Source organism: Vanellus vanellus (genome assembly GCF_965231255.1).
Source record: "Vanellus vanellus genome assembly, chromosome: 7".
In the NCBI taxonomy this organism is placed as follows: domain Eukaryota; kingdom Metazoa; phylum Chordata; class Aves; order Charadriiformes; family Charadriidae; genus Vanellus; species Vanellus vanellus.
In genome coordinates this window covers 25,001,121-25,026,959 of record NC_138912.1, presented here as the reverse complement: position 1 = coordinate 25,026,959, position 25,839 = coordinate 25,001,121, and the positions used below count along the sequence as shown (strand labels likewise).

General features: G+C 45.3%; 1 protein-coding gene and 1 long non-coding RNA gene across 3 annotated transcripts in view; one reads left to right on the top strand and one right to left on the bottom strand.

Moving 5' to 3' along the window:
* LOC309674160 (dual specificity protein phosphatase 13B-like) overlaps positions 1-24,604 on the top strand; it is a 29,882-nt gene extending 5,278 nt beyond the window's left edge. The window contains 5 exon segments of the mRNA XM_082486128.1: positions 7,370-7,398; positions 21,667-21,668; positions 21,672-21,874; positions 22,992-23,212; positions 24,361-24,604. Of these exon segments, the coding sequence (XP_082342254.1) occupies positions 7,370-7,398; positions 21,667-21,668; positions 21,672-21,874; positions 22,992-23,212; positions 24,361-24,587 (682 nt within the window). The 3' untranslated portion in view covers positions 24,588-24,604.
* LOC309674161 lies at positions 11,003-20,689 on the bottom strand. Of its 2 annotated transcripts, none has more exons than XR_014269366.1 (5): positions 20,194-20,689; positions 19,459-19,603; positions 18,352-18,499; positions 16,366-16,448; positions 11,003-11,111 (listed from the first exon to the last, which is right to left on the bottom strand). It is a non-coding gene; the product is annotated as an uncharacterized lncRNA (long non-coding RNA). The 2 variants fall into 2 exon arrangements; XR_014269367.1 differs by lacking the exon at positions 11,003-11,111 and adding an exon at positions 11,206-11,427.
* Positions 24,605-25,839: the final 1,235 nt, after the last annotated feature.

Below are 25,839 nucleotides of genomic sequence, written 5' to 3'. Positions count from 1 at the left end.
CAGGGTTATAAATACTTAGAAACTCCATCCAGATCTGGAAGTTCATGACCTGCAGCCAGCTGGAAGCTGGGAGAGTGTTAGAAAGCAGTATAATTCCTGCTTGTGTGTTCTTATTTTCTGTAGGCATCCACTTACAGCCGCAGTCAGATGCAGCCAGATAGTGGGCTCGATAGACCTTTGGTGAGGTCCAGGACAGCTGCTCTCATGGTCTTTATTTTGAACTCACCCTTAATATGAGCTGTCCCCTCTTTCCTGGTAACTTATTATTAGAACTGGGTCACATGAGGCATTTGGGACCGTGTCTCAGTTGCATTGACCAACATTTCTTTCACGGGGAAAGTTCTGTGCTGGCAGACACAGCAATATAGCTTACGCAGGGAGAGGAGTAGCATTTTTTTTGCATAAGATTCGCTTAATGCAGGCTTTTTCATTTTTGTGGCTGTTCCCCTTTCCATCAGGGATGTAGGGCTGAGCTAATCCAGGGAGGCGTCAAGGCGCGTGCCGTATTTAGAGACGGCCACCTGCTTGGGAACATCAAGCGGCAGCAGAGAGCACGCTTCAGCAGAAAAACTCCCCTGCAGATTCTGCAGCAGCCTAAATCTGCTTGTGGCCACCAAAGAGGTATAGCCCGAAGGTGGTCAGACCCCGCCAGCCTAGGAACGCTCGGGGCCCAGCCCTCCCTATGCCCAGGAACTGCCAGATATTTTGGACAGCTGCAAGGTGGAATTAAATCACATGGGTGGAGGGTGGCCTAATCTCTACATAAGCGATACGTAGGTGTTATTTGAGGCTGAGCTGTTCTGAAAGGCTGGGGAATACAGTACTTGTTAACATATGCTGTCCGAGTACTTTATTTAGTTAGGGTTGTTAAACTTCATCGCCTTAAAATAGACTTGAGATTAGCATAGAAGAAAGCAAAAGGACTATCCATTAAAGAGAGAACCTACAGAACAGAATAAAATTAATTGAAAAGAGAATAAGTTTCTTTATTGCTTTGCATTATTTTGTAATTAGTCAACAAATGGATTTTATAGATGCTGCAAACATTTACCATATAAAGCACAAGACAGACTCATGATCCTAAGTAGCCTTAAAATAGAACTATGCTTGTTTTTTACCTTTTTCTGTTTATTTTTAACTAGAAGGGAAATTTTCACATAAAAAAAAGTATTCTAATATTTCCTGTTTGAATGACAACCTGATTTGCAGTTGAAATTTAAAAAAAAAAAAAAAAAAAATAGGTATTCTGAGTGACAGCAGACTTCACTGTTTATTTCCAAAACTTGTGTGGATGGTTGTTTCACTCTGGAGCATGGAGAAAGCACACAGTCATCTGCACTCAACATGCCGAGTACCCAATGTTATGCTAAAACAAGTTCTTTCCACCAGCAGCAGGTTGCAAACTTGTTGAAGTAGCTGGAAAGTACAATTACAATAAATGAGAGAAGCAGGAGGAACTAACAAACCTTTGGCTAATTGCCCATTGATTACAGCTAAAAGCGGGCATTCTTTTAGCTATGAAAAAGCAAAGCCTAAAAATGAGCTAGGTGACTTTGGGGAAATAAAACCAGGTTTTGCAAACGCAGATTACAAATTGCAGCCTGCTTCCTAATCTCACCTCATTTCCAATCAAGAGCGTGGCACCCTGCAGATGAACCCTGTGCGCAGGGGCTGCCTGCCCACAGGTGGGCACCAGTGGGCACCTAGAAATGTGGTTGTGCAGGTCTGGCCCTGAGTGGGGAAAGGCAGGAGCCAGCACAACATGCAGCACTTCACTGAACTTCTGCCTTGGTGATGAGAGTGGGAAACCAACCTTTGCCTTTCCAGTTAAACCTCGTAACTATACTTGGAAATCAACTTTTTTACTTTATTAGAACCATTTGGAGAAATAAGGATTTGCAGAATTGAGGCCAACAAGTAGTAAAAGCAAAGATTTAAGACTCTATAAAAATCACTGAAATTGTATTGTCTTAACACCATCATTCAATTTCAGACATTCTTCTAACTGCAGTTTTAAGACCTCCTTTTAAACCCTGTAGGTATATACGCTCCAAATTATTCTTGCATGTTTATTTTCAATCACATTCTGTCTCTTGGGGAAAAGGAAAGAACGGTGGGAAAAACAGTGTGTACATGTAGTATGGAAAAGGTGAACTTTGAGAACATTCAGCTAACAGGAATAAAAACGTAAACAGGTTTGTTTGCTAATCCAACAGCTGATCACTAATACTGAGGTTAAGTACAAAGAGTTACAGACTGCAATCAGTGAAATTGGAAGTTTATCCAGTGCTTTAGATGGAATTTTCTTTATTCTGCCAACGTCAATAAGACAAATATGAACAACACCTGAGAATAAGATTTCATGGGGTCTTCCTGAGGTAGAAATGGGGAATAGAGGATTTGCATCTAGGGCCCAACCCAATACACAGTGAAGTCAATAAACAGAGGACATTTCTGTCACTGAGCAAATCTGTGCCAGTGCCAGGGCTTGTGCCAGAGCCTGAAGCATTACCATGAATTGTCACTGCTTGTTTCTGTGGAACCAGTTATGAGCAGTTCCTGAGGAGCCACTTGGAAATTGAAGGTCAATCTAGAATTGAAGCTGTATCTATCTATCTAGATAATTTAGTATTAAAGCTGTATCTATAAGGGTGGGGAGACACTGGAACAGGTTGCCCAGGGAAGCTGTGGATGCCCCATCCATGGAAGTGTTCAAGGCCAGGCTGGAAGGGGCTTTGAGCAACCTGGTCTCAGAGGTGTCCCTGCCTATGGCAGGGGGTTGGAACTAGGTGATCTTTAAGGTCCCTTCCAACCTAAACCATTCTATTATTCTACGATTTTATAAGAAATATTTCTCCTTATGACTTTATCAGAAATTTGATGCTCAGCCTCTTTAAATGAGTTAAATATCTCTAGTAAAATAAAGTAGGGATGGTTGACTTTACCTGATGTCTTTCATCCCAGAGGACTTTGAAGTGGTCAACAAACTGATTATTAAATATTTGTCTGGCTATCAGCCATTGCTGGTATGCAAGGCCAAGGCCAAGACCCTTTGGGTTGAAAGGTAAAATATTTTTAAAAGTGCTACATAATAAGCAGCTGAGGCCACAAGATGTAAAATATACTGCAGAAATCAAACTTCATGCTAATTTTGAGCAGGCAGGTTTATCAACTGGAGTCTAGCCAGATTAGCAAGGCTAATACCACTCCAGCAAAGAAACGTCACACAGCTGCAAGATGGTTACAGGGTATGCTAAAACCCGAGTGCGTTCTTTCAACATACGTATTTCACATCCAATTGTAGGACTTCATGAGTTATCTCATGAAGTGAATTTTTGTAAGGTGGTTGGGCTAGTAAATCCCCATGCCTTTGTAGTCAAATAGAGCCTGTAACACTTGTTAAATTTACAGGAAGTTATAGGCAGGAAACTGTCTTTGCAGAAGTGAAACGACTTGGGATTCTGCATTTCCCACATCTAATTTGAATATATTCAGAAATCACAACCTTTTACCTTCTTTTACTACAATACTCTTTTTTTACACAACAAGTCTCAGTGTGGTGAGCACTGCAGAGAGGAACGCATTACAAGGCAACAAGACATGTTGAGTTGTTTTCTGTCGTGAGCTTTTGTATATGACTCTCCACAGCTCCATAGCCCATAACACGTAAGACCAGAGGAGGCTTGGTGTCACCCATGCACTGAATGCTGCACATTTTGCATGGGGAAACAAAGGAGACCAAACTGTCCGTGGCCAGGAAACGCATTATTATAGAACACCTGCAGAGATCTTGGTTGACTTTCACCTTGGTGGACATTTCTGTACCACCTCTGAGTACATTCACAAGGCCAAATGCGTTGTCTCTCTCCTGGTGGTAAGCTGCTGCTCTAACACAGCACTTTCATTAAGCGATCACAAATTACTTTAGCAGCATTAACTAAACCTCACTCAACCACTTGGGTAAGCCTAATTATCCACTTACAAGCATTCTTTCCATTGGCAGGTGGGAAGACAGCAGGATCCTGAAAGATTAGGGGTAACCAACTATGTCCAAATCAGTGGCAAGGATCACACGTGGCCTACTGGTAATCATCAGAATGTATCTTCTGTAGCAGGAGAGGGGAAAAAAAAAAAGCAATTATAAAAGTGAATGATGCTGTATTTTAGTAATTGGAGAGAAAGTTCTGAGTTCTCAGTTGGAAACCACGGATTTTTTAAGCTTTTCTGTATTGATTCATCAGAATACACAATACAAGAATTGTTACTTTCTGCTTTGAGAAACAGCCAAAAGCTGCAAAGAGCTATCATAGAGACATGCCAATTGGCCACTTACAAAGCCTAATGCCATGTGTTTTCCTGTCTTTCTGGACTCAGATCTCTAGTAACAAAAAGCAATTCTTGATTTATGAAAGGGATGAATGTAATACCCTGGAGGCTACTTTATCTCAGCTGCTGTAAATTGGATCTCAATGAGATGAGATGAGATGAGATGCGAGTAAGGCAGAAGTATGAACTTACACAATCTGTGACCATGGCACTATTCCGTGCAGCCTGGAACAGCACTACACGTATTCATTTCTATTTTGAAAGGAAAATCTTCATTGACTGTATTCTTAGAAAAAGGAGATCTGCTCTGGAGTCCCCAGCATAAGAAGGACATGGACCTGCTGGAGCGTGTCCAGAGGAGAGCCACAAGGATGATCCAAGGGCTGGAGCACCTCTCCTATGAGGAGAGGCTGAAAGAGTTAGGGCTGTTCAGCCTGGAGAAGAGAAGGCTCCGGGGAGATCTTATTGCGGCCTTCCAGTACCTAAAGGGGGCCTACAGGAGAGCTGGGGAAGGACTTTTTACTAGGGCATGTAGCGATAGGATGAGGGGGAATGGCTTTAAACTGGAAGAGGGCAGGTTCAGATTAAACATTAGGAAGAAGCTTTTCACTTTGAGGGTGGTAAGGCACTGGAACAGGTTGCCCAGAGAGGTTGTTGAGGCCCCGGGTGGACATGGTCTTGGGCAACCTGGTCTAGTGGGAGGTGTCCCTGCCTATGGCAGGGGGGTTGGAACTCGATGATCTTCAAGGTCCTTTCCAACCTAAACCATTCTATGATTCCCTTGTTCTGGCTTACCTTACGATCTTCTGTCACTTTCCTCTAGGCAATGCTCTCCGAAGAGCTATCCAGTGGCAAGCAATTTCATCAAGCTGCAGGATTTACATATTGAACTGAGACACAGTATACACCTACGTAAACTCTAAACTCTTATGAAATAAAAAAAGATCAAAGTGACAGGGGGAAACGTCAGACAGACAATCTGAATATGAGATAAAGATGAAAGGAACATGACCTAAAGCTTTGGCATCAAACCCATCTTTTCTCTCTATTTAGGGGCTAGAATGTTACTGAATTTCATATGCTCCTCAGTTATTTGGTTAAACGGAGGCAACAAATGTGCTAGATACTCCTCTGGGATACATTCCTGTTTTGTCGTCCATTCTGCTCATTGAAACTCATAAAACTCAACTCCAAGAGAAAATAGGCCCCTGTTTAAAGTTAAAGCTCTTAAGGATATCCCAGGACATAAAAGGATGCTAACCTGTTTTGCCGCATAGGGATCAGCAAATGAAAAGGGGGAAAAACTGTTGTAGTCCAACACATAGAAGTCATCACCCAGATAGAGGACAGAATATTCCCACCCTGGTGACAATAGATGCTCAATGGCCAGGGACTTTCCAGAGGTAACTTCTTCCCGCCCTCTGTCTAGCTCTATCTTAGCTTTACGGACCTGAGATTCACAGCAAAAGTAATACATTTTCAGCCATAAAGTAGCCTTCTTTTCATGCTCAGAATTCCCTATTCCCACCAAAATTCTTTTTACACAAACATCACTGTGTCTCTAGCACTGGTGAACACAGAAAGAGACAAGTTCTTTAATTTCACAGGAATATTTCATAAAGGAACCGGTCTTTCAACACTACTCTGCTTGTTCAGAAGACAGGTTTCTCCCAGTGCCCTCACAAAGGAAAGGGGGCTGCAAAGATAAAATACTAATCAGACTTTTGAAATGACTGCCCAAATTGGCAAGCTAAGCTAGACCATCCTCGGGTAGTTTTCATCTCAGAGCAGGTCCTGGAAAACAAATTGTAGTTTTAGATTGAAGTCCTTGACTTGCAGAGGTAAGATCCCTGGGGAAAGTTGCTGGTGGCAATTCCAGCATCTCGGCAGAACTATGTAGCATTTTCCCAGAGCTCATTTGCTTCATGCGTGCGTTTCCGTACAAGATAACGCAGCGCAACATCGGAACACCAACATTGGGGCCAAATTAATCCTTGGGGATTAATCCCACCAAAAAACAGCAGTGCAACCCAGGGCTGAATTTGTCCTCCTATTTCCAAAAAGAGAAGCCTGCCAAGGACGGCATGGCCGAAGAGGCACACAGAGCTGGCAGGCTCTCAAGTGTCAAAATAGAACCAGCGTAGCCGTCCACGTACATCCCGTGCTTCATAGGCGAGACAGAGACAAGGAAAACAATCAAGTTGCCTGGTGGAAAAAGCGGCTTCCCAGGATCGCTCTAGCCACGGTGTAATTGTGATCAATCCACATTGGCAAGTATCAGCTTTCCATGTGTGTTCCGCCTAACGCAGGCTGCCTGCAGAGAGCAGCTCGGGCAGGCTGATGCATGCTTGTTATCGCTGGCGTAAATATCTCTGCCTTGTGTTATTGTGGCACAAAACAGCTGGACCATTTGAAAATCATTTAAAAAGCACTATAAAATTAGGGCTCCAGTGCTCTTATTTTATGACTTTCATGCGCAGCCATTGCCTAGAGAGAAATTATCCTCTTTATTTTCAAGGCTAAAGGTTCTTTTAACATTCATCAAAATCAAAGTGCACCCTTGATAACACATTGAGCTGTTACTTATCTAGTACAGACTCTTTACCTTCTGCATAATATCACATTTGAGATCTCAGTTCTTCATATACAACTCATTTCATTGTGTCTGCTGTTGCTTTCACCAAATGAATTTGCATAGTTTCAGGAGAGGCTGGCTGATGCCCTGAAACATATTCTTTCCATAATTCCTAATTTTTTTTTAATTTCTAGAACAATAGCCTGGAGTGGTTTTGTTACTGATCCTTCTATAAAAATGGTCAATTACCTCTCCTGGCAATGGATTTGCACAGACCAATTAAGCACTGTAAGTGGAAGATTTTCAAGGGCATAAATAGTACTTAGGTGCATAACCTGATAGACTCCCCTTTTTGCCTTTGAAAAATCTCTACCTCGTATATATATATATATATATATATATATATATATATATATATATATATCAAGTCTTTGATATTTTTCCTTTTTTCCATTCTTGTTTTCACAGACAGCTTCTTTACCAAACTCAGGAAAACGGTGAGTGAACCAAAGCAGCATGACAAAATGCAAACAGTACAAAGGGAAAGACACTCTTTTTAGAGATAAAAAAGAAGCACAGCTGTATCGACCATACTTAAAGCTCAGATCCAAAGGGCTTAGGAAGAGACACTGCATGAAATTCTCAGCCACAGAGGTTGTGAGTGGGCAATGGTAAGGTCCTGCACATCCTCTGTTCCGCAGCTCAGGAAAACCACTGTTTTCCTCTGTGTTGTTTAACCTGCCTTAGGCTTCTGTAAGAGACTGGTCACCTTATTATCCAGACATCAAACACAGTCTGAAGATAAACATTTAGAAAGTCATAACCTTGGCTCTGTTCTCATGATTCCCTCTTTGCCCAGGATTTTGTCTTTATTCCCTCCGGGGGTAGCGGGCTGCATTCCCGTGCCAAAAGGTGGCACACTTTCAGATCTCTGCAAGGGGCGCTGGTTGGTGCTAATAGATCCCACTGCGAAAGCATGTGTAGCCATGTAGAGGAGCTGTACAGTCGAGATGCAGCATCCTGCATGGAGGAGATGTAACCGGCCAGAAGGCAGGCTGTGTGTGTGTGAAGAGAGCCTCGCCACCATGCCAGCACCTCTGGAGTTTGAATCTTTAACCATAGAGGTGAGGTCTTGCCTGTCGTCGCCCAGTTTGCGATTCACCAACAGGATGCTTAAGCTAACAGGGGGACAAGACGGAGTTATTTGGTAATCACAGTTGTTTATGACCCTAGGAAGGCCGAAAACGGGACGGGCATGATCAGCAGAACACGGTACAGTCTGCTGTCACCACGGATGAAGAAAGTGGGATAGGTATTTAGTACATCAGGTTAAGAAAGCACTTCTGCTCTGTGGCACGTTTTTCTGTTCCCATAGTCGGCAAGCCAGTAACCACCTTCCTGGGTCTGACGGTGCCAGAAATCGAAAAAAGGGCCCAACTGAGCTGACCTAGTGCTGCGCTCCTGCATTTCAGACCAGATTTCACCTTTTGGGTTAGGACTGATCCACCCAGACTCAGCCCTTACTTATGGCCATGAAAAAGAGTAAGTGGCAAGAGGAGAGTTCAGTGTAGCCCTCTCAAGACGTGATCCAGCAGCAAAACCATGATTATGTCACCTGTGCAGGAGCTTCCTCCCTTCTGAGCTCACCTGCACATATCTTTTTCCCTCTCAGATATATACACCTCACCCAATAGAATAGAAATAGAAAATCCCTTCCACCCAGAGCTTTCAAATTCCTGGACAGCCCTGAATTTGCCTTTGTTTTAGGGATAAACTGCATGTGCTGAGAGGTTTTTCACTATTGTCTTCACTAAAAAAGACTGCAAATTAACATTTGAAATTAATGCTTCAGTGCTGAAACGGGAGGATTTTCCTTTCAAGCATAGAAGGGGAACAGATGTCTATAGAGTGTTGTTTCCCCTATACACACATACCTGCCAAAGCCTACATATGTAAAGGGTATGTGCTTGCTCACCTCATGTTCAGAGCAGGATTAAGCATACCTTGGAGGTGCTTTTACCTAGATGATCAGTTTTTGGAAGCCTGGCAAAAGGACCCTGGTTGTAGGATGTCCTGGAGGAGGCAGATTCAAAGTCATTTTGTGCTCTGTTAAACCTATTCATTTTCAGGAAGACTTAATCTACCTCTGAATAGCTAGCAGGTGGGATGCCGTAACTCAGAGATGGGCAACCAAAGGGCAAAAGAAAGCTCCTGGATGCTGGCAGTGCTCTTGTAGTGTTGCCAGAAGCCGCAGAGCTTCCATCACTCACTTTGCTCACATGATGAAGCTAATTCTGCTGCTAACTGCAGAACCAAGCTGGGAACAAAGTCATTTTACCAAAAGGAGCAATATAGGGAACAATACCTTAAAAAAACAAGTAGGATCAGAATCCCGAGGCAGAAGGTGTGAGGGCACCGTGGTCTGTGTTAGCATCATCTCGTGGAGCAAGGGTGTTCCTGCCCAGGTGATGGTCATCCATATCATCAGTTGTTTTTTCCTCACTGTCACAACAGTTGAAAGTTGCTTTAAACATTTTTCTTTTGCTTCTTCACTCTTGATCCTTTGTCATCCTCCTTGCTGCCCCTGCGAAATGAATCTTGGTTCATAGAGAAAAATCTATTCCCTGCCTGGGAAGCAGATGCTGGGTGTTTGGTGCTCCTGTTATAGAATTCGATATTTGGTAATGGATAGTGTGGACACCTCATTCATAGGAGATGTGGAAAAGATGCCAAGGCAGCTTAGAGCTGGAGTTAACCTGGCTAGTCAATCATTCTCCATCAGCCCAGAGCAGAGTCTAGGGGAAGCCAGCCTAAGGAACAGGACAACTTGAGAATGATTCTTCCCCTGCGCATCTTCCAGCTTTTGGCCTTCAATAGATCGGCTACTTCCTAAACCTCGTGTTGCTTGTAATTACTGCAGACCGGACAGGTGGTCTGGTCCTCGTAAAAAACCTCCCCAATTGCCTCCCAACAAGCACCCTGCCTCCCTCAGCCCCAGGGGTCGGCTCAGGCTGGGGGGAAAGAACGGCGAAGGGAAGCTGAGCCGGCGGGCGCGGGAGGGGGCTCTGGGACGGCTGCCGTGGCCCTGAGGCTCTCTCCCCGCGGCGGGCGAACCGCAGAGGTACTGACTAATTTTCCCCCCTGCCTCCTTCGGAGGTGAGCTGAGAGCCGGCCGGCAGCAGCCTCCGCCCCGCCTTTCCCAGCGGCGGCGGGAGCGGCGCGGTGCCGCGGGGACACCTGGCGGGGAGCGGCGGCGCGGCCGGGACCGGGACCGGGACCCCACCGCCACCCTTCGGAAGTAACTCCTACTGGCTAATAAGCGCCTGTTAATTTTCACGGACGCCCAATAACCTTTGCAGGCTTTCTTCAGTTTTGATTTTTAGAAGGATGCAGGGGAAGCATCGCTCTGGCTGGGGAGGAGTAACACCTTTGGTTAACTCTAAGCCCCCAGCCAGGCTGACTGCACTTTCCAACCCAGTTTCCATTCTCCTAGAGGGTTTCTTTCCTTTAAGAAAAGTATTTGAAGTGAAAGCAGCTGGGGAGAAACCATGAAGAGCATGGACTCCTCCATCCAAGCCTTCTTTCAAAGCTCCCCCAGCTCCTGCGAAGGGCTCAGCCCTGGCTGAGAGTCCCCTCTGTGAGACCCGTGTGACTGGAGGGTCAGTTTTCCCCTGGAAAACATGCAGGAGAGATGCTGTCCGAGGTGACCACCACCACTAGCCCACAGCCCGGTCCAGCAGCTCGTTGCAACAGGTTGCCAGTGCTCAGGCATGTCCTCCCACCTGTATTGGCCCCTTGTGCCTCCCTTTCTTCCTGAAAGCTGGAGGACGGGAATGTTTGCACTGTCTTGGCTCTTTTCCTACTATGACTGGAGGAAGTGGGAAAGGGAAGAGAAACATATTTGGAAAGTGAGAGAATAAAAGACTATAGGAATCACCCTGCTTTTTACTTTGGCTGATTGCATTATGTCCTGGACTGGTTTGTTCAACAGATTTTGCCAGTGGAGCAAAACCAGGCCAAACTGCAACATGCATATGAAAAATGAGTGCTGTTACAGGCTTTTCTTATACAGAAAACCTGCATGGGAAAGGATACAGCGTAGATCATTTGATGTATACACCCAGGTCAATACCAATTTAATTCATCTGGTACATTTCACACTTTTCTTCCATCCAACCAGTGCAGTTTCGTGTCTATCAGTAACAGCTCCCTGTAAGAGCCAGTCATGAGTATACTGTGTATTTTTAAATCATTCAACATTGCTTTCTTCTGCCATCTTCTGGCAATATGAAAAACCACAGCATTTCGGTAACAGCAGTGTTGCTGTGCTTGTCTGAGGTAAGGATTGTCAGTAAATGCAGTGTGTAATTAGATCAGTGGGAATAATTGGAAAAAAATATATCCCTTCTTGCTTATTTGACAGCTTGCCTAATTCTTCCAGCTCTACCAGTTGACCTAGTAGCAGTGGCTCGGTGGTTATCCCAGGACAAAATGTCTGTTTTGTAGTCCTTGTGTTTTTTGAATGTCTGTAACAGCAAAAAAAAAGTTGCACAATGTGTGAGGCCTTATAATTTTATGACAGAACTTCACTAGGCGTACCATAAATATTTTGAAGAGAGGCCTTTTTGCCAGTTTTGCTCTCGGCTCTTCATAGCTCCTTGACAAAAGACATCTTTGTTTCCTATGCAACCACAGGAAGATCTTGTCCGATAGGTGTGTAAAGCTTTTCCTTCTACTGCAGCAACTATTTCTTTCTGATCTCTCAGCGTAAACACTGCAAATCATGCCAAAGCACCTTACGTTATTTGCTTAATTCTAAAGCAAAATGTTTTCGGTATTCTGTTAAAAAGATATATAAGATTTAGATAAGATTAAAATCTGGTTTCTGGTTTTGTTTTTTTTTTTTCCCCCTTTTCCTGCAGTCATACAGAGGTTCTTGGTAAATGACTACTCATGATCCCCACTCTCCTGTCACAACAGCTTTTCCCACGTAGTTTTGCTAAAAATATGAGAAATATGATAATTAAAAAAGGAAAAATCCCAAAGGAGAAAATGCCAATATTTTTCCTTAAAATAAACTCAAAATTCAAAGCCGGTGACAAAAAACTAGTCACAAAATTCCAGCCTGCAAAGAGAACATAAATAAAAGCTGTTCAAAGCTTTGTTCATTTTCACTAGCACCAGCAAAAACGAATGCTTGGGATGCCAGGCATTGGAGAGAAAGGATGTTAATGCTATTTATAGCTCATGGATGGTTCCCATTACCATTGTACCTGAGAAGCTCACAATCCTTAACATATTCCTGCTCACAGCAACTTTCTCAAGCAGAGGACAGCCTTTCCAGGGCTGTGCTGGAGGCACTGGGGTTTGCTTTGGGAAAACGGACTGTTACATTTGCAGCCTGTTCCCAAACTGTCTATTACAAACCGCCTGCAGCAGGCACAATCTCCGGCAAGGCTGCACCCCTCCCTGCTACCCGTGCTTGATTCACCCCTCCGGGGAGCCGTGAGGCTGCTGCTTTGCTGGAGGCTCTTCCTCCCTCCCTCCATCACCCTCCCAGCTTTGGCATTGATCTACAGTCCACACCAAACCTCAGCAAGAAACAGCGTCAGAAAAACAACAGCAAAAAACCTGACAAGGTAAAGGTGAAAAAAAAAAAAACAACTCCAAAAATTTGCTGTCACGTAACAACCCTTACTCCTGCCCTGCCTGACCAACTGCAAGACTCGGGGGGCATCAAAAAGGTTTCTGCAGCGTGGGGCAGCACCACTGGCTCCTCACACAGACAGCCCAGCAGCCATTGGAGGGGAAACTCCTTCACACAGGCCAGCAAATGGCAAGACAAGCTCTCCCAGTGACCCTGGGGCTGGACATCTTGCAGAGCAGCAAGTGTGTTCCCCCTGCCCTTGGCCCCTCATCCATCACCTCCCAGAGAGGCGGCTGCACGACCCACAGCCCCTGACTGGGCAGCTCCCTGGTTGCTTTGCACTCTGCTTTACCTGGTACCCCAGTACCAGGGAGGAGCAACAGGAAAACCACACCCAGTTTTATTTCTTCAAATTCAAGGTAAGAAATTAGGGGCAAATATTCATCAGACACATAATCAAAAGTTTGCGAGAGAAAGTATACCCCAGTTCTAGGTCTAAGCATCTCCTCTTAGCTGTTTTCATGCACCTCATCAGTGGTCAATTCCTTTGACACAAACCATCACTCTACTTAAAAGATAACTTTAAAAAAAAAAAAAAAATCTCAATTTTAAAGTCAGCAATTAAGAACTCTTAAAAAAAAAAAAATCCTGCCCTGCCCCAACAAAGCTGAGAGTGTCCCTTGAAAGCTCTGCGATTTGCCTGAAAAAACTTAAGTGCCAAAATAGATCTTCCCTTGTAGAGTTTTGAAGTCTTTTTGCTCGATTCCACTGCAAAGAGTTTGTACAGCTTTGTCAACCTTAAAAAAAGGTGCCTTTCTCCTATGTACCCTTTCAAGCAAGGCAAGGCAAGGAGAACACTTCACTGCTTATGTTAAAAGCACAGGGAAAGACAGACAGCTCAAAGATACCACTGCCAAATGACTGAGGAATATCAAAACCCCTTTACTTGTGCCTTCAAATATTCTGAAATCTTGCAAGCTTGACAGCATTGTCAATTTTGTATTGACAGCAGCTGTCAGAGAAAAATCATTTGAGGAGTAAATCAAGGAGAAGAAAAAAAACGCCTTTAATCCACAGTCACACAAATCCATACTGCCTGCAGAAGGGCAAGAGCTTTGGAGCCCCTTTTAATAGCAATATATTAACATCCTTGTTTGTCTTTCCCAAAGCTTGCAAGGCATTTTTTTCCCCCCGTCTTGCAGAGTCTGGAGTCTTCGACATCATTTGTGTCAGACCTGCCCATAACTTACACCTATGGCCAGCCCGTGACACCGACGAGATCTCGGCGCAGCGCTGGCGGGGACAGCGCTCACTGAACTGTTGTCAGTACCAAGGTCACTTTGTTTTTCTTGCTCTGGCTGGAGCTCCTCGGCCCTCGGGGCATGGGCTGCCCAGGGCAGCTTTGTGTCCCCGCTCCTCACAAGCCACAGCCTCTCTGCTCCATTACTGGCGTTATGTAAGATTAAAGCGAAGTTTCTACTATTAGAAGCAGTTAGCTGCATGGTGACTGCGTGCTCGCCTGGTTACAGCGCATAGCACAGCTATGGCTGCTGGCAGCAGGACTTAAAACTGCAGCTATTTTAATTCAGGGAGAAGCATGAGTGCAGTCGAGATGTGTCAAGAAAAACAGTAGTTTTGGGGTTTTATTTTTTTTTTTAATTTCTAGCTGTGATACCCTGGACAGGAGTGCCCCTGAAGGGTATTAAAGGGGAAAGCATCACCCTAGGCTTGACAGATATGCACAACCGAGCTGGAAATTATGGCAGGAGCCTGTGGAGGGCAGCGCTGCCTTGCTGGGGATGGTGCACTGAATTGCTCAGAGATGCCAGCTGCTAAGGTAATACTACTTTTTTTTTTTTTTTTTTTTTAATCTCCTTTGAATCTGAAAGCCGCAGATTTAAAAGCTGTCGTCCTGCCACAGCGTGTCACTGCAAGCGGGACTCCCCGTTTTTCCACCCGCAGCCCCCATTCTCCAAGCATCCTTTCCTGCAGCGTCAGCCCTGTGCGTGGGCAGCTGCCTCTTCCTCGGCTGCGTCGCTCTTAAACGGGAGGCCTGGGGGCGGCAGGCTGGGGCTGGGGGCAGCACAGAGGTTCTCCCCCCTTGGAAAGACACGGTCTTGGGAAAATACGTGCAGATCCGTTACATTGCAAAGGAAAGGAAATGCTCTCCAGGAGCATTTCCATGAGCTATTGATAACATCCTCCCCCCAAAAACCAGCAGGGCACAGGTGAAGCTCCCACCACCAGCCTAAGTCCTGCTGGCAGGACCATGAGCCTGGCTCAGAAAGCTCTGGCCCTCCTGGGGGTTTGCCTTGCCCAAGGACAACCATGGCTGTGTGACCTGGGATGGGGCTGCTGGAGGGAGCTGTGTGAGAGCGAGCGCTGGGACGCCTCGCTGGGGCTCCCCACCTCTCAGGAGCCCATCTGAGCTGAGACACTCAGGCTTCATCTCCACCTGCGCCACCTCGCAGCTCTGCCCGTGCCTGGCCACACCACCCCCTTGACTTCCCACTTCACCCGGGACCTGCCTCACCATCCTGGGCTCTCCTGGCCATCCCAACCCCTGGCTGGGGCTGGTTACCCTCACCTGCCCTGCTCTCTGACTGCTCCCGCTCCTCAAACAGCTTCGCGTGTCCCTGCTGTCCCCCAGGTGCTCGCAGCTCCCATGGGGCACTGGCAGGCTGTCCTGCCCTGCAGCAGTCCCTCCAGCCCCACGGGCAGCCCCGCCATGGTGGGGCTCATGGAGGAAGGAGCCTTCTGCTCTCCAGCCCACTGCAGGCTCCTCGCAAGCAGAAGCTGGCACCTTCCAGCTCGGTTTGGAGGAGTCAGAGGCCCCCAACATAAATGTACAAGCCCGGTCGTGAGCAGAGGTGTCGGGATGGAGAGACCAAGCAGTGAAGAGGTGTGAAGATTCAGAGTTTCTCCCACCCAGTAAAACACGGCTGCCGGCGTAGGGCGAGGGGCATCTGCGAGTGGAGCCAAGCCGAGGGGGCAGCCCTGGAGGAGGCTTGCAGGGCTGCTCCCTCTCCTTCCTGAGGCTGCGGTTAGAGAGAGGGCTGTGTTTTCCAGAGACCTTGATCTGGCATCTTTCCCGGGTAGTAAATTCTCTTAAAAACTGAACCAAACAGAGCTTTAATTGTACATTCTGCTGTTCTCTTCACTCCGGAATAATGGCCATGGCATTAACACAGTGCTGCATTGAACACATACCCGCACTGAGGCTGAGGGACTGATTCTGCTTTCCATTATTCAGGGGCACTGCCTCTGGTGAGGCAGAGCCGGGTTTAAACAGCGAGCAGGAGCAATGAACTTCTACTGTTCCCTGCTGTTTGAGTGTGGGCAAAATAAAAGGCCATAATATATGATGCAGTCAGCCAAGAAAGCAATATTGCTCTGCCATGTGCATGGTCTACACTGAGACGAGTCCAGGATCTCATTTCTAAATTCCCATAGGTGCCTCATTTAAACCATCAGCCATAACCTGCTTCTCATTTTCAATACCACTTGGTATTAGAGCTGCAGTGAACTGCTGGTGAGAGATTCTAATTCCTGCAAACAAGCCCCTGTAGGCTTGCAAGGAAAACAGAGAGTTCCCCTCTCGGTTGCCTGCTAAGTTCCCATCTGGCTGTTTTAACTTTGCTATTGCTTTTAAATGTGCCTGTTTCTGCACACGAGGCTTTCAGCTCTACCTCAAGAGACTCCTGGGTTCTCTTAGCATCGGATGATGGCCAAAATGTAGAGACACAGATTGGGTCTTCTTAACAAAAAGGAAGATCAGATTTCACATTACAGTATCCGAAAGATTAATTCCACTTACATGATCATTTCCCCGTGAACCACACTTCTTTCCATCTGGATTTTTCCATCAGGAGGACAAAGAGCCGTAGTGTTAAGCGCTACCTGAGAGAAAAGAGCAGGGAGGGTAGAAGATGAGTGCGGAGATGCTTGCTGAGAGGAAAGAGAAGAAGAAAACAGAGCAGACAGCAATTTCAAACACATTGAGAGACCTTTTAATTTTCCACGTGAAGTACATTCTGATCTCATGCTTGGGTATTTTGGACCATTTAGTTTCTTGGGTTTTGATTTAGGTCATTTAGGATACTGCAGGAGCTTTCTGTATCATGTTATCATTATCTAGTGTTTGTGTTATTGTAGTAGCCACAGGTCCAGCCAAAATCAGTGCCCTGCTGTGCCTGAGGCTATCAATAATCTCATGCAAGACCTTGTTATTGAAAGACACCCGTCCCCGTGCGGGCCACCACCATAACCACAGGCAGAGCTGTGGCAGCTAGGAAGGTGCTAGCAAAAGGGACAGAGGACAGATGACTTGGGGCCCAACTAAGGCCCTGCCACAGGCTCCTTCTGGGACTTCAGACAGTCATTTAGTCTCTCTGCAGCTCAGTTCAGTGTTTAGGAGACGAAGTAACCACCATGGCAAAATGGCAGGGGCTTTCTCCTGTTACAGAAGTGAAAACTGGGACTAGGCAAGTAAGTGGCTGCTCAGTTAGTTTGTGTTCATTTTTAGTTAAACAAAACATTTTTTCCTCAACCAGGAAAAAGCCACTTCATCTTGTTTTAATATTTTAAAAGATTTTATGCAACGCTAAAGTAAAATTCCAAAACAAAACTAACTTTGAATAGAAAAATAGACATGGTCATTTTTTTTTTTTGAAAGAACAAAATGAACTATTTCAAATCTACAATATTGAACTGTTAGCTTTTTTTTTCAGAACTTTGCTGAGTTTTCTTTCACTGGAATCTGCAAACGCCACACAAATCTGTTAAATGCTTTAGCCAATTCAAGTCAGTGGGGGTTGTGTGTTTTATTATTTTTTTTTTTCTTTTCTTTGCCAAAAAAATCTTCAGTAGAAAATGGCAATTGTTTCCAGTGTAGAGAAAAAAAAAAGAAAAAAAGAAAAAAAGAAAAAGAAAGGAAAAGAGTATTCAAGCGACCAGATAGTATCAGGGAGATACAGAGCTCAACTAGGTTGTTGCAGATGAGGTCCTGGATCCACCGAGTCTCTCCGGAGCTGCACCCAGCCGCACGCAGGGTGCGGAGCCACCCGCAGCCCGGCACTGCTGGCCCCACAGCCACCTCTGCCCGCCAGGGAAATCCAAGCCTCTGTGACACCTAGAGAGGTGACATAGGCTCCACTGCTCAGACATGGAGCCAAGGAGGTCCTGGCCATTTGAGGTGCTCTGGGTGTTTGGGAGCTGATGCATAACGACAAAACAGTTTTAAAGCTTGTGCTGCCTTGTATTCTCCCAGGGAAAGCAGGGAGGTTAATACATCTGGACAGTCCTTAACATCTCTATCCTATCTCAAATGTCTCCTATAGGTAGAAGAGTTTGAGGTTTTTGTTGCTGCTGTTTTGTTTTTAACCAAAAAAAAAAAAAAAAAAAAAAAAAAAGAGAAAGATAGAAAGAAACAATCTAATGAGAAGGTCTTTAGGTACTGCCAGGCTACAGTTTAAAAGAAAAGTAATCCTACCCAACTTGCATGGTCTAGACCTCTGCAAAAAACGTTAGTGACCTTGTGAGACGGAAAATTTTTTTCCCCAATTACAGGGGCTCCTGCAGTCACTGGCTGTTTCCAACTAGAGAAGCTTCTGAGAGCCACCCAGAGGGAGAAGCTTAGAGAAATGTAATCAGTGGCAGCACTTTTGCTAGCTTTGCAGTACCTTAAAGTAGAAGGGGGGGCGGGAGGGGGAACCTTCAGCAGAGTCTCTGGCCTTCAATTAAAAAAAATCATATTACTTTCCTCATTAGTCCAATCACCTGGTATAGCTATTTCCAAGCTTACCCTGAAGGCCCCGCAGAGCAACTCAATTTCAAGGCCAGCACGGTGCAGAACAGAGTGGTGTGCTCGGGAGGAGCTACTCTTCGTGCTGACACCAGGAGCTCACTTGTCTGGCATTAGTCATGTGAAGCAAACGATGTTGACACACCTTCTGGAAAGAGGATTGCTGTATGAAAGGGAGCTCTGTTGCATTGCAGCCAGTGAGGAGCCAAGGCTGGAGTTGCCTGCTAAGTTTCACCAGCACCAAAACAACTCAATTCTTGGAGGCCAAGAGAACCTCCTTGAAGTCAGGTCTTGAACGAGAGACCTCGCAATGTAATTTTCTCTGCTAATCATCTCCATTACTCTAACTAGCTGACAGTTGGGGGTACTAGTGGATGAAAAGCTGGACATGAGCTGACAATGTGCACTCACTACCCAGAAAGCCAACTGTATCCTGGGCTGCATGAAAAGAAGTGTGGCCAGCAGGTCGAGGGAGGGGATTCTGCTCCTCCGCTCTAGTGAGACCCCACCTGGAATACTGGGTCCAGCTCTGGAGCCCTCAGCACAGGAAAGACATGGACCTGTTGGAGTGGGTCCAGAGGAGGGACACAAAAATGACCAGAGGAATGGAACACCTCTCCTGTGAGGACAGGCTGAGTGAATTGGGGTTGTTCAGCCTGGGGAAGAGGAGGCTCTGGGGGAGACCTTATAGTGGCCTTCCAGTACTTAAAGGGGGCCTACAGGAAAGATGGGGACAAACTTTTTAGCAGGGCCTGTTGTGATAGGACAAGGAATAATGGTTTTAAACTAAAAGAGGGTAGATTTAGAATAGACAGATGGAAGACATTTTTTACAATGAGGGCAATGAAACCCTGGAACAGGTTGCCCAGAGAGGCAGTAGATGCCCCAACCCTGGAAACATTCAAGGCCAGGTTGGATGGGGCTCTGAGCAACCTGATCTAGTTGAAGATGTCTGTGCTCATTGCAGGGGAGGTTGGACTTGATGACCTTTAAAGGTCCCTTCCAACCCAAACTATTCTATGGTTCTATGATTCTATGACAGGCTACAACAGAAGTTTAAAGCAGTGGGGGCTAGGACAACCAAAAGTTTAATATACATCTGCTTACCTCCACAACTTCAGCTTTTAAACATCTGCAGTGAGTGAGAGTCATCCACGCTCCTTGAAAATGAGCCTGTGGTCTTATGAATCTCCTGGTGTAGAACCTGTATTATCTTTTTCTTGATTTCCTTTTACTGCTTCGGCTTAACGTTCTGTATCAGTGAAAGTACAAACAGGTCATCATGACGATGCTGGCAGTAGCTCTTGAGCACAGTGCATGACTTTCGCAAGGCAGTAAAACTTGTAGGGCAAGGCACAATATCTTTTCTCTGTGCTGTTCTTCATGCTAATCTGTGCTGGGATTGCACAACATACTCCTTTACCAAAGCTCTTGGCGTTACATGCCCTGAAAAATTCGTAGGGTTTTTATCCCTATATTCCTCTCTACTTCCCTGCAGTTCTTTTCCTTCATCACTAAAAGGAAAAAGCAGTCAGCTTTTTTTCCATCTCTCCCATCACTTTTATTGTGCTTTCCATATTTTGCTTATTAAGTAGTTACCCTAGGGAAACTTCCCTTTTATTGGAACATACAAAAAGCTGTAACTGTTCTTAACATTTGTGGGGAGGAGGAGGGAGAAGGGGGCAGGGGAAGCAAATTTAGGCTGAGGTCACAGAAATATATGTGGTGTGTTCAATAATTTGCCTTGCATCATCTCTACTTGATTTTCCATTAGCAGCAAGATATCCTCCCTTGCTTTCTGCTTACACCCCAAACCAGCCTACACTGTTAAAAAGAACGTACCTGGATATTTGGACGTAGTTGTTGTTGTTTTAGGAGCAACATCCATCTGGCTGCTGCTGCTGTGGGGCAGGGGACGGACTAGATTACTTCCAAAGGTTCCATCTGCACTTGTTTCCTGGAATTGCTGAGCAAATAAACCCGAACTCTAGATTAAGGCATTCAGACATTACAGCGAAAGCTAATGCCACATCAGAATAAACACAGGCCACCCCACTTTGGGAAGAGTTCTAGTGTGGCTCCCATGTTGATTATGGCTTTAATAACAACAAGCAACCAAACAAAGCTCATCAATGTGCTCTGGGGGTGAGAACAGCAATTCAGGATAATGAGATCCTGGCAGGAGAAATGCTCCTCAGGTCTCAGAGAAGGGATTGCTTGGATACTTTGAACTTTTGCTCTCGATTGAGCTCTGTTTCAGGCTGGACTGAGCTTCCTGGGTCTAAACCACTAAACAGCATTGCAAAAGAGATGCCCATATCCCACCCCATGATCCGTGAGGGAGCAAAACAGTCCTAGATGGGATTCTTAACAGGGCAACAGAGCCAGACCTTTCAGCTCTGTAATTTCCCAAATTTCAGATGCTCTTCTCTTCTTACATCCCAGGTAAGTACCCTACCCCTCAGATGAGAGAAACAGCCTCTCTCTGGAGGCAAATAGCTATCACGTTATTTATACGAAGTGGAACAGCTCCCAGAGGAGAGACTGAGACAGACAGACGCGAGTATACCAGTATATCTGAGTGTTCAGGGGTATCCACCTGAGAGAGAGAAAAAAACTGGTTCAAATTCTTTCCATTTCTATTTATATATGTACATACATATATACATGTATATATGCACGTGAAAATTCTTTCATATGTATACATGTGTGTATGTATATACGTGTGCTTAAATACATCCCTATAAATGAAAGAAAATTGTACACACGTACATTTTATATATGTATATACATACACTATATGAATAGATGTCTTAGATACGCATCCTAAGATTTCCACCTTGGCCCTAAAAGGTTAGTAAGTGTATGTCAGTCCAATAATTCATTCTTTCAAAAACTTCCAGTTTTAACTAACGAGAATCAGGTGTGCACAAACACTTTGGTAACTCTCCAACACAAAGTACAGGAGCTTTCCTGTATACACTCATCAGTGCTATCATAACAGAAATAATACCTGCACCTACGAGGTTCAGCCAGTGCTGCATTCGAGTGGCACGGGATGTTCTTTTTCAACAGTGTTACTTGACAAGAAATTAAATCATACCGTCTTATGCTGCTGCTTTCTCAGGGGATGAATTACATGCCCGTAGAGTCCTACCACAGAGTCAGTCCTGCTCTCTGGATGCTTTTAGCAACACCTGCAGGCCCTGCTGCACACCAGTTATAATAATGTACTGCTATTTGGAGGGTAATGAACAGGACTACTTCCTAGGGAACATTATTTCTGTATGAAAATTTTCTCTTAATTCATTTCAGAATAGCTGTCTCTGATACAGCCTGAGTGCGTGCGAGAGAGGAGCGAGATGCCTCACACCAGAGACTCTTCATCTCCGAGTAGCAGCGCAGGGAGCAGAGCTTCCTATGAAACACCAGCGCTATCAGACCTCCAGCGGCTCTTTTGGTTCAGAGGAGGCTCTGATAATCATGTGGACCAAGTCTGGCCAAATATTTACCTGGGAGACGCGTAAGAACACATGGTCCTATCATCAAGCTGTTATTTGTCCCTAGGAGGAGGAGCAAGGGGTGGGTGGTACACTGGGGAGCAGTTTCTGGGTCTGCAGGAGTGTTTTTGCGATACAACCTTCCAAAACCGATACCATAAGTAGCTTGGATGTCATGGGAAATATGACATACAAAATGGTGACTTATCCATAATGTGTCTGAGTTGGGTTTTCTGTATTCTGTGAACCACAGCGGATGTGGCAGGGTAAGAATTATTTGTATTCTAGACAAAAGTCCTTAAAGGACACATCCCAAATTGGCGTCAAATCTGAGATGAGTTATGTGCCCTGTGCTCTAAGGCAGCAGAGAAGCACTGTAGCCCTCACGCTCAAATAGGAGTAACAGGATCAAGAGCCAGATGGAGGAGGACCCAAATGAATTATATAATAGGGATTTTGCCAGTCTGAATCCAAACTTTCTGTCAAAGATGGTAAAACCGAAAGTATCAAACAGGAATTTTCATGCAAATACCTTATTCTTGTGATCACTTCTAGTTATTCCCATTTCCTTTTATTTGGATTACTGCAGATCACACAGATCATCAGCTCATTTTTCCCAACTCCTCCTCCTCGTGAATATATCAGTTAAGGATCACAGTTTAGTGGAATAACGTCAGTCCCAGTTTATGGTGGGAAGGGGGTAGAACATGGCTGGTGAGCATGATGCAGCCGCTTCATGGCCGAACCAGGAACAAGGTGCTGCTACGTCTGTGTGGGTTCTCGCTCTTGTGACCTACGCACACTATGAATGAGATTAGCTCTAGAACTTGCTAAACAACCATTTAAAGGAAAATTTCGACCACTTTATGCAGTAAGCCATGTTCCCAGGGATTAACTGCTGGGAGGCATTTGCTTAACTAACAGTATCCCACCAGCAAGTCTGTGCTCTTGCTGCTCTCCACAACCCCATATCACATTTTTTGCGTGCAAAGCACTATGGGCTTCTCGAAATTTGCTACTCTGTAAACAAACTGCAGTTCCTGCATCCTTCCTTAGCGGGAACAGGCACTAACTTTAAACCATGCTATTTTAGCAGAACGTGAGGAGCGTTGCCAATAAGCCCTTCATGTCTTTCAACAGGTGGGCTGCTAGGAGCAAAACTACTCTTCAAAGCCTCAACATTACTCATATCCTTAATGCAGCAGATGGGCCATATAGCATCAACACAGGAGCCAAATATTACAAAGATCTGCAAATAGAGTACTACGGAGTAGAAGCATTTGATGATCCTTCCTTTGATTTAAGTATCTTCTTCTATGATGCTGCCAATTTCATAGGCAAAGCCTTAAACACTTCGGGAGGTAAGAGGGAGGCAAAGAGATGCTTTGGGAGGAAGTTTTAGGGTGAGCCAAATGGCTTCTCCTTGGAGTAACGGGCAGCAGCAAAGCTCAGATTCAGCATACGGTTCGAGAAGGCACACACAGAACTGCTGCGGGAAGACCGGAGAAGGGCGCCTATGCCATGTGCTGCAGGGAAGGTGGCCATGGCCAGGTTCCTGGGAGCTGGGGAGGTCTGGCCGCCCCAAACCCAGCAGAGTGGGAGGAAGGGCCAATTCTAGGAGCAGAGTGAGAAGGAAGGGCAGAGGTTATGGCACCGTGGGTGCTCCCTCACGGGTCCATCCTGCGGGAATTGGCAGGATCCGTGCGCCTCCAACACACATCTTGCACTCCAGCGGGGGCTGCAGCCCAGCGACCCTGCCCCGGGTACCGCAGCCCTGCGATGATGCACTCGGCTGGGAGCAGCGGCACTGCAGCGCTGCCTTAAGTGCTTCACATGCTTAAGCGCTTCGCAGAATTGGAGCTTTATTCAGGCTGTCTATTAAGCTAGACGAGCAGCAGAAGTTAATGAACTAAGTCAAAAACTACGAGCCTGACCCGCAGCCTGCCGAATTTTTGTCAGCAGAGTTTGGATTATGGCCTAGTTATCATAATTTCCATTTGTTCCAGAGTTTGCTCTGACTCTGACTGCCTGCAAGATCTGCTGCTTTCACTAGAGTGCTTTATTAAATCCTCAGTTATAGCTCACACTGGGCTGCTGAGATACAGTAAATTATGAGTCCATTTTTACAGGCAGACTATCCTACAGAGTTTATGGGACTTGTCAGTGATCAGTCAGGGCTGGGCCAAAATTTTCTGCCAAAACTGATTTTTTTTTTTTATTTCACAGAAAACTATACTAACAAGTTTAGTCACAGAAAGCTGCTCCTTCCATAGAAAATTTGAACTATTTTAATCTGAGGCCTCAATTAGATGCATGAGGTCAGTATGAAATGCCACCTTGCCTGAGATACATGGCACGATCTCATGCTAACTGCCCACGAAAACATGAGTATCCACTAATCATCACCGTTGTTTTCCCAACTTGTTTCTAGTAGTTTTGTCCTCCCTGTGTCCCTCTTGCTTTAGAAACGCTGAAGCCCACTCACCTTGCTGTGCTTCGTCTTTTGCAGGTAAGGTGTTTGTTCATTGTGCCATGGGGGTGAGCCGCTCTGCATCCCTAGTGCTTGCCTTTTTAATGATCCATGAAAACATGACACTCGTGGATGCTCTGAAAACAGTGAGTGCTCACAGAGACATCTGCCCAAATTCAGGGTTCCTCAGCCAGCTCCGGGACTTGGACATTAAACTGAATGAAGAGAGGAAAGGAACCAGAGCATCTCCTACTAAAGAGTTGTAAGAGAGTATTGCTGGAAGAGAGAAGACAAAATGTTATTTGAGTTTCCTATTATCTCTTTTAAATGAATTGCATTTGTAAACTAAGGACACAAGTTGATGATACACCATATGTGTGTGATTACTAGAAGTAGATTTTGCCTGATCTTTCAATTTTGCAAAGCCCTCCTAGATTATATGTACGATTGGTTGTATATTGTATCCTTCGCTCTCCACCTTAAAACATTGCTCTCTCCTGGTAAAAAGGGAAAAAAAAAAAAAAAAAAAGATATCAGGTTCCACTTCAGAAATAGCTGTGTTTCGGCAACTAGTGAAGCTCATATTGCTTTATGAAGTGTTAGGCTATTTGAGGTGAAAGATGGCATATTATTTATGCTACAATAATGCTTAGAAGTTTTCTTATGAATCAGCCCCCCACCCCTTTGCTCCCCGGATCTAAAACAGTTTGTGTTTTGAGACTTGAATCTGGCACTGGTTAGTTCTTGCTTTTACAATTGGTGGAGCCCCTGAGTTGGGGGTAAGAGGCTGTTTAAAGGCAGAGCAGCTGGGAAACAACACAAGCCACTCTCGAAGCAATTATTCCAGCTCTATTTATAGTTTTTTCCCTTTAGCGGTTGATCAGATATAGTTTAGTCCATAAAAATACCTTTGTTTGAGAGGGCATTCAAGTACTGTTCATCTTCCCTAGTAAAATCCATCCAGGGGATGCTGTGGAAAAAGCTTCTGAAGAGGAAGGTGGGTTCCCAGCTGAGGTTCCAAACAGCTGCATGGGCAGTGGGAGCGGGAGCAGGAGCAGGAAAGCATTTGACAACAAAGTTCAAAGGATCCCAAATTTGCCTGACAGTTCAACATTATAAAACTTAGGATTTTCTTTCTCTAAAATAAAGGTCATTAACATTGCAACATCATGTTCTGTGGCATTTGCTTTTGTGAGGGGACTCAAGTGAAAACTGAAGGGACGCAGGAATGGCAAGGGAGGTGCTGACAGGCATCAGGCTTTCATCTTTGTGTCTCTGGGCCACCATAAGAGCACTCAATAGCTACTGTCATCTGACGGATCAGTGCTGCCTGGAAACTATGTGAAGCACATCTGGCTCTGGGTTCCCAGCGGACAAACATTCGCAGCACAAAGCAGCTCAGGGATGGCAGTTGTTTGCATTCCTAGTACCAAACTCAGGAATGCAGAGGCATGAATGCTCCCCAGCATGCAAGCGGGCTGCCCAAGAACAGCACAGCAACAAGGGAAAACATTCCTT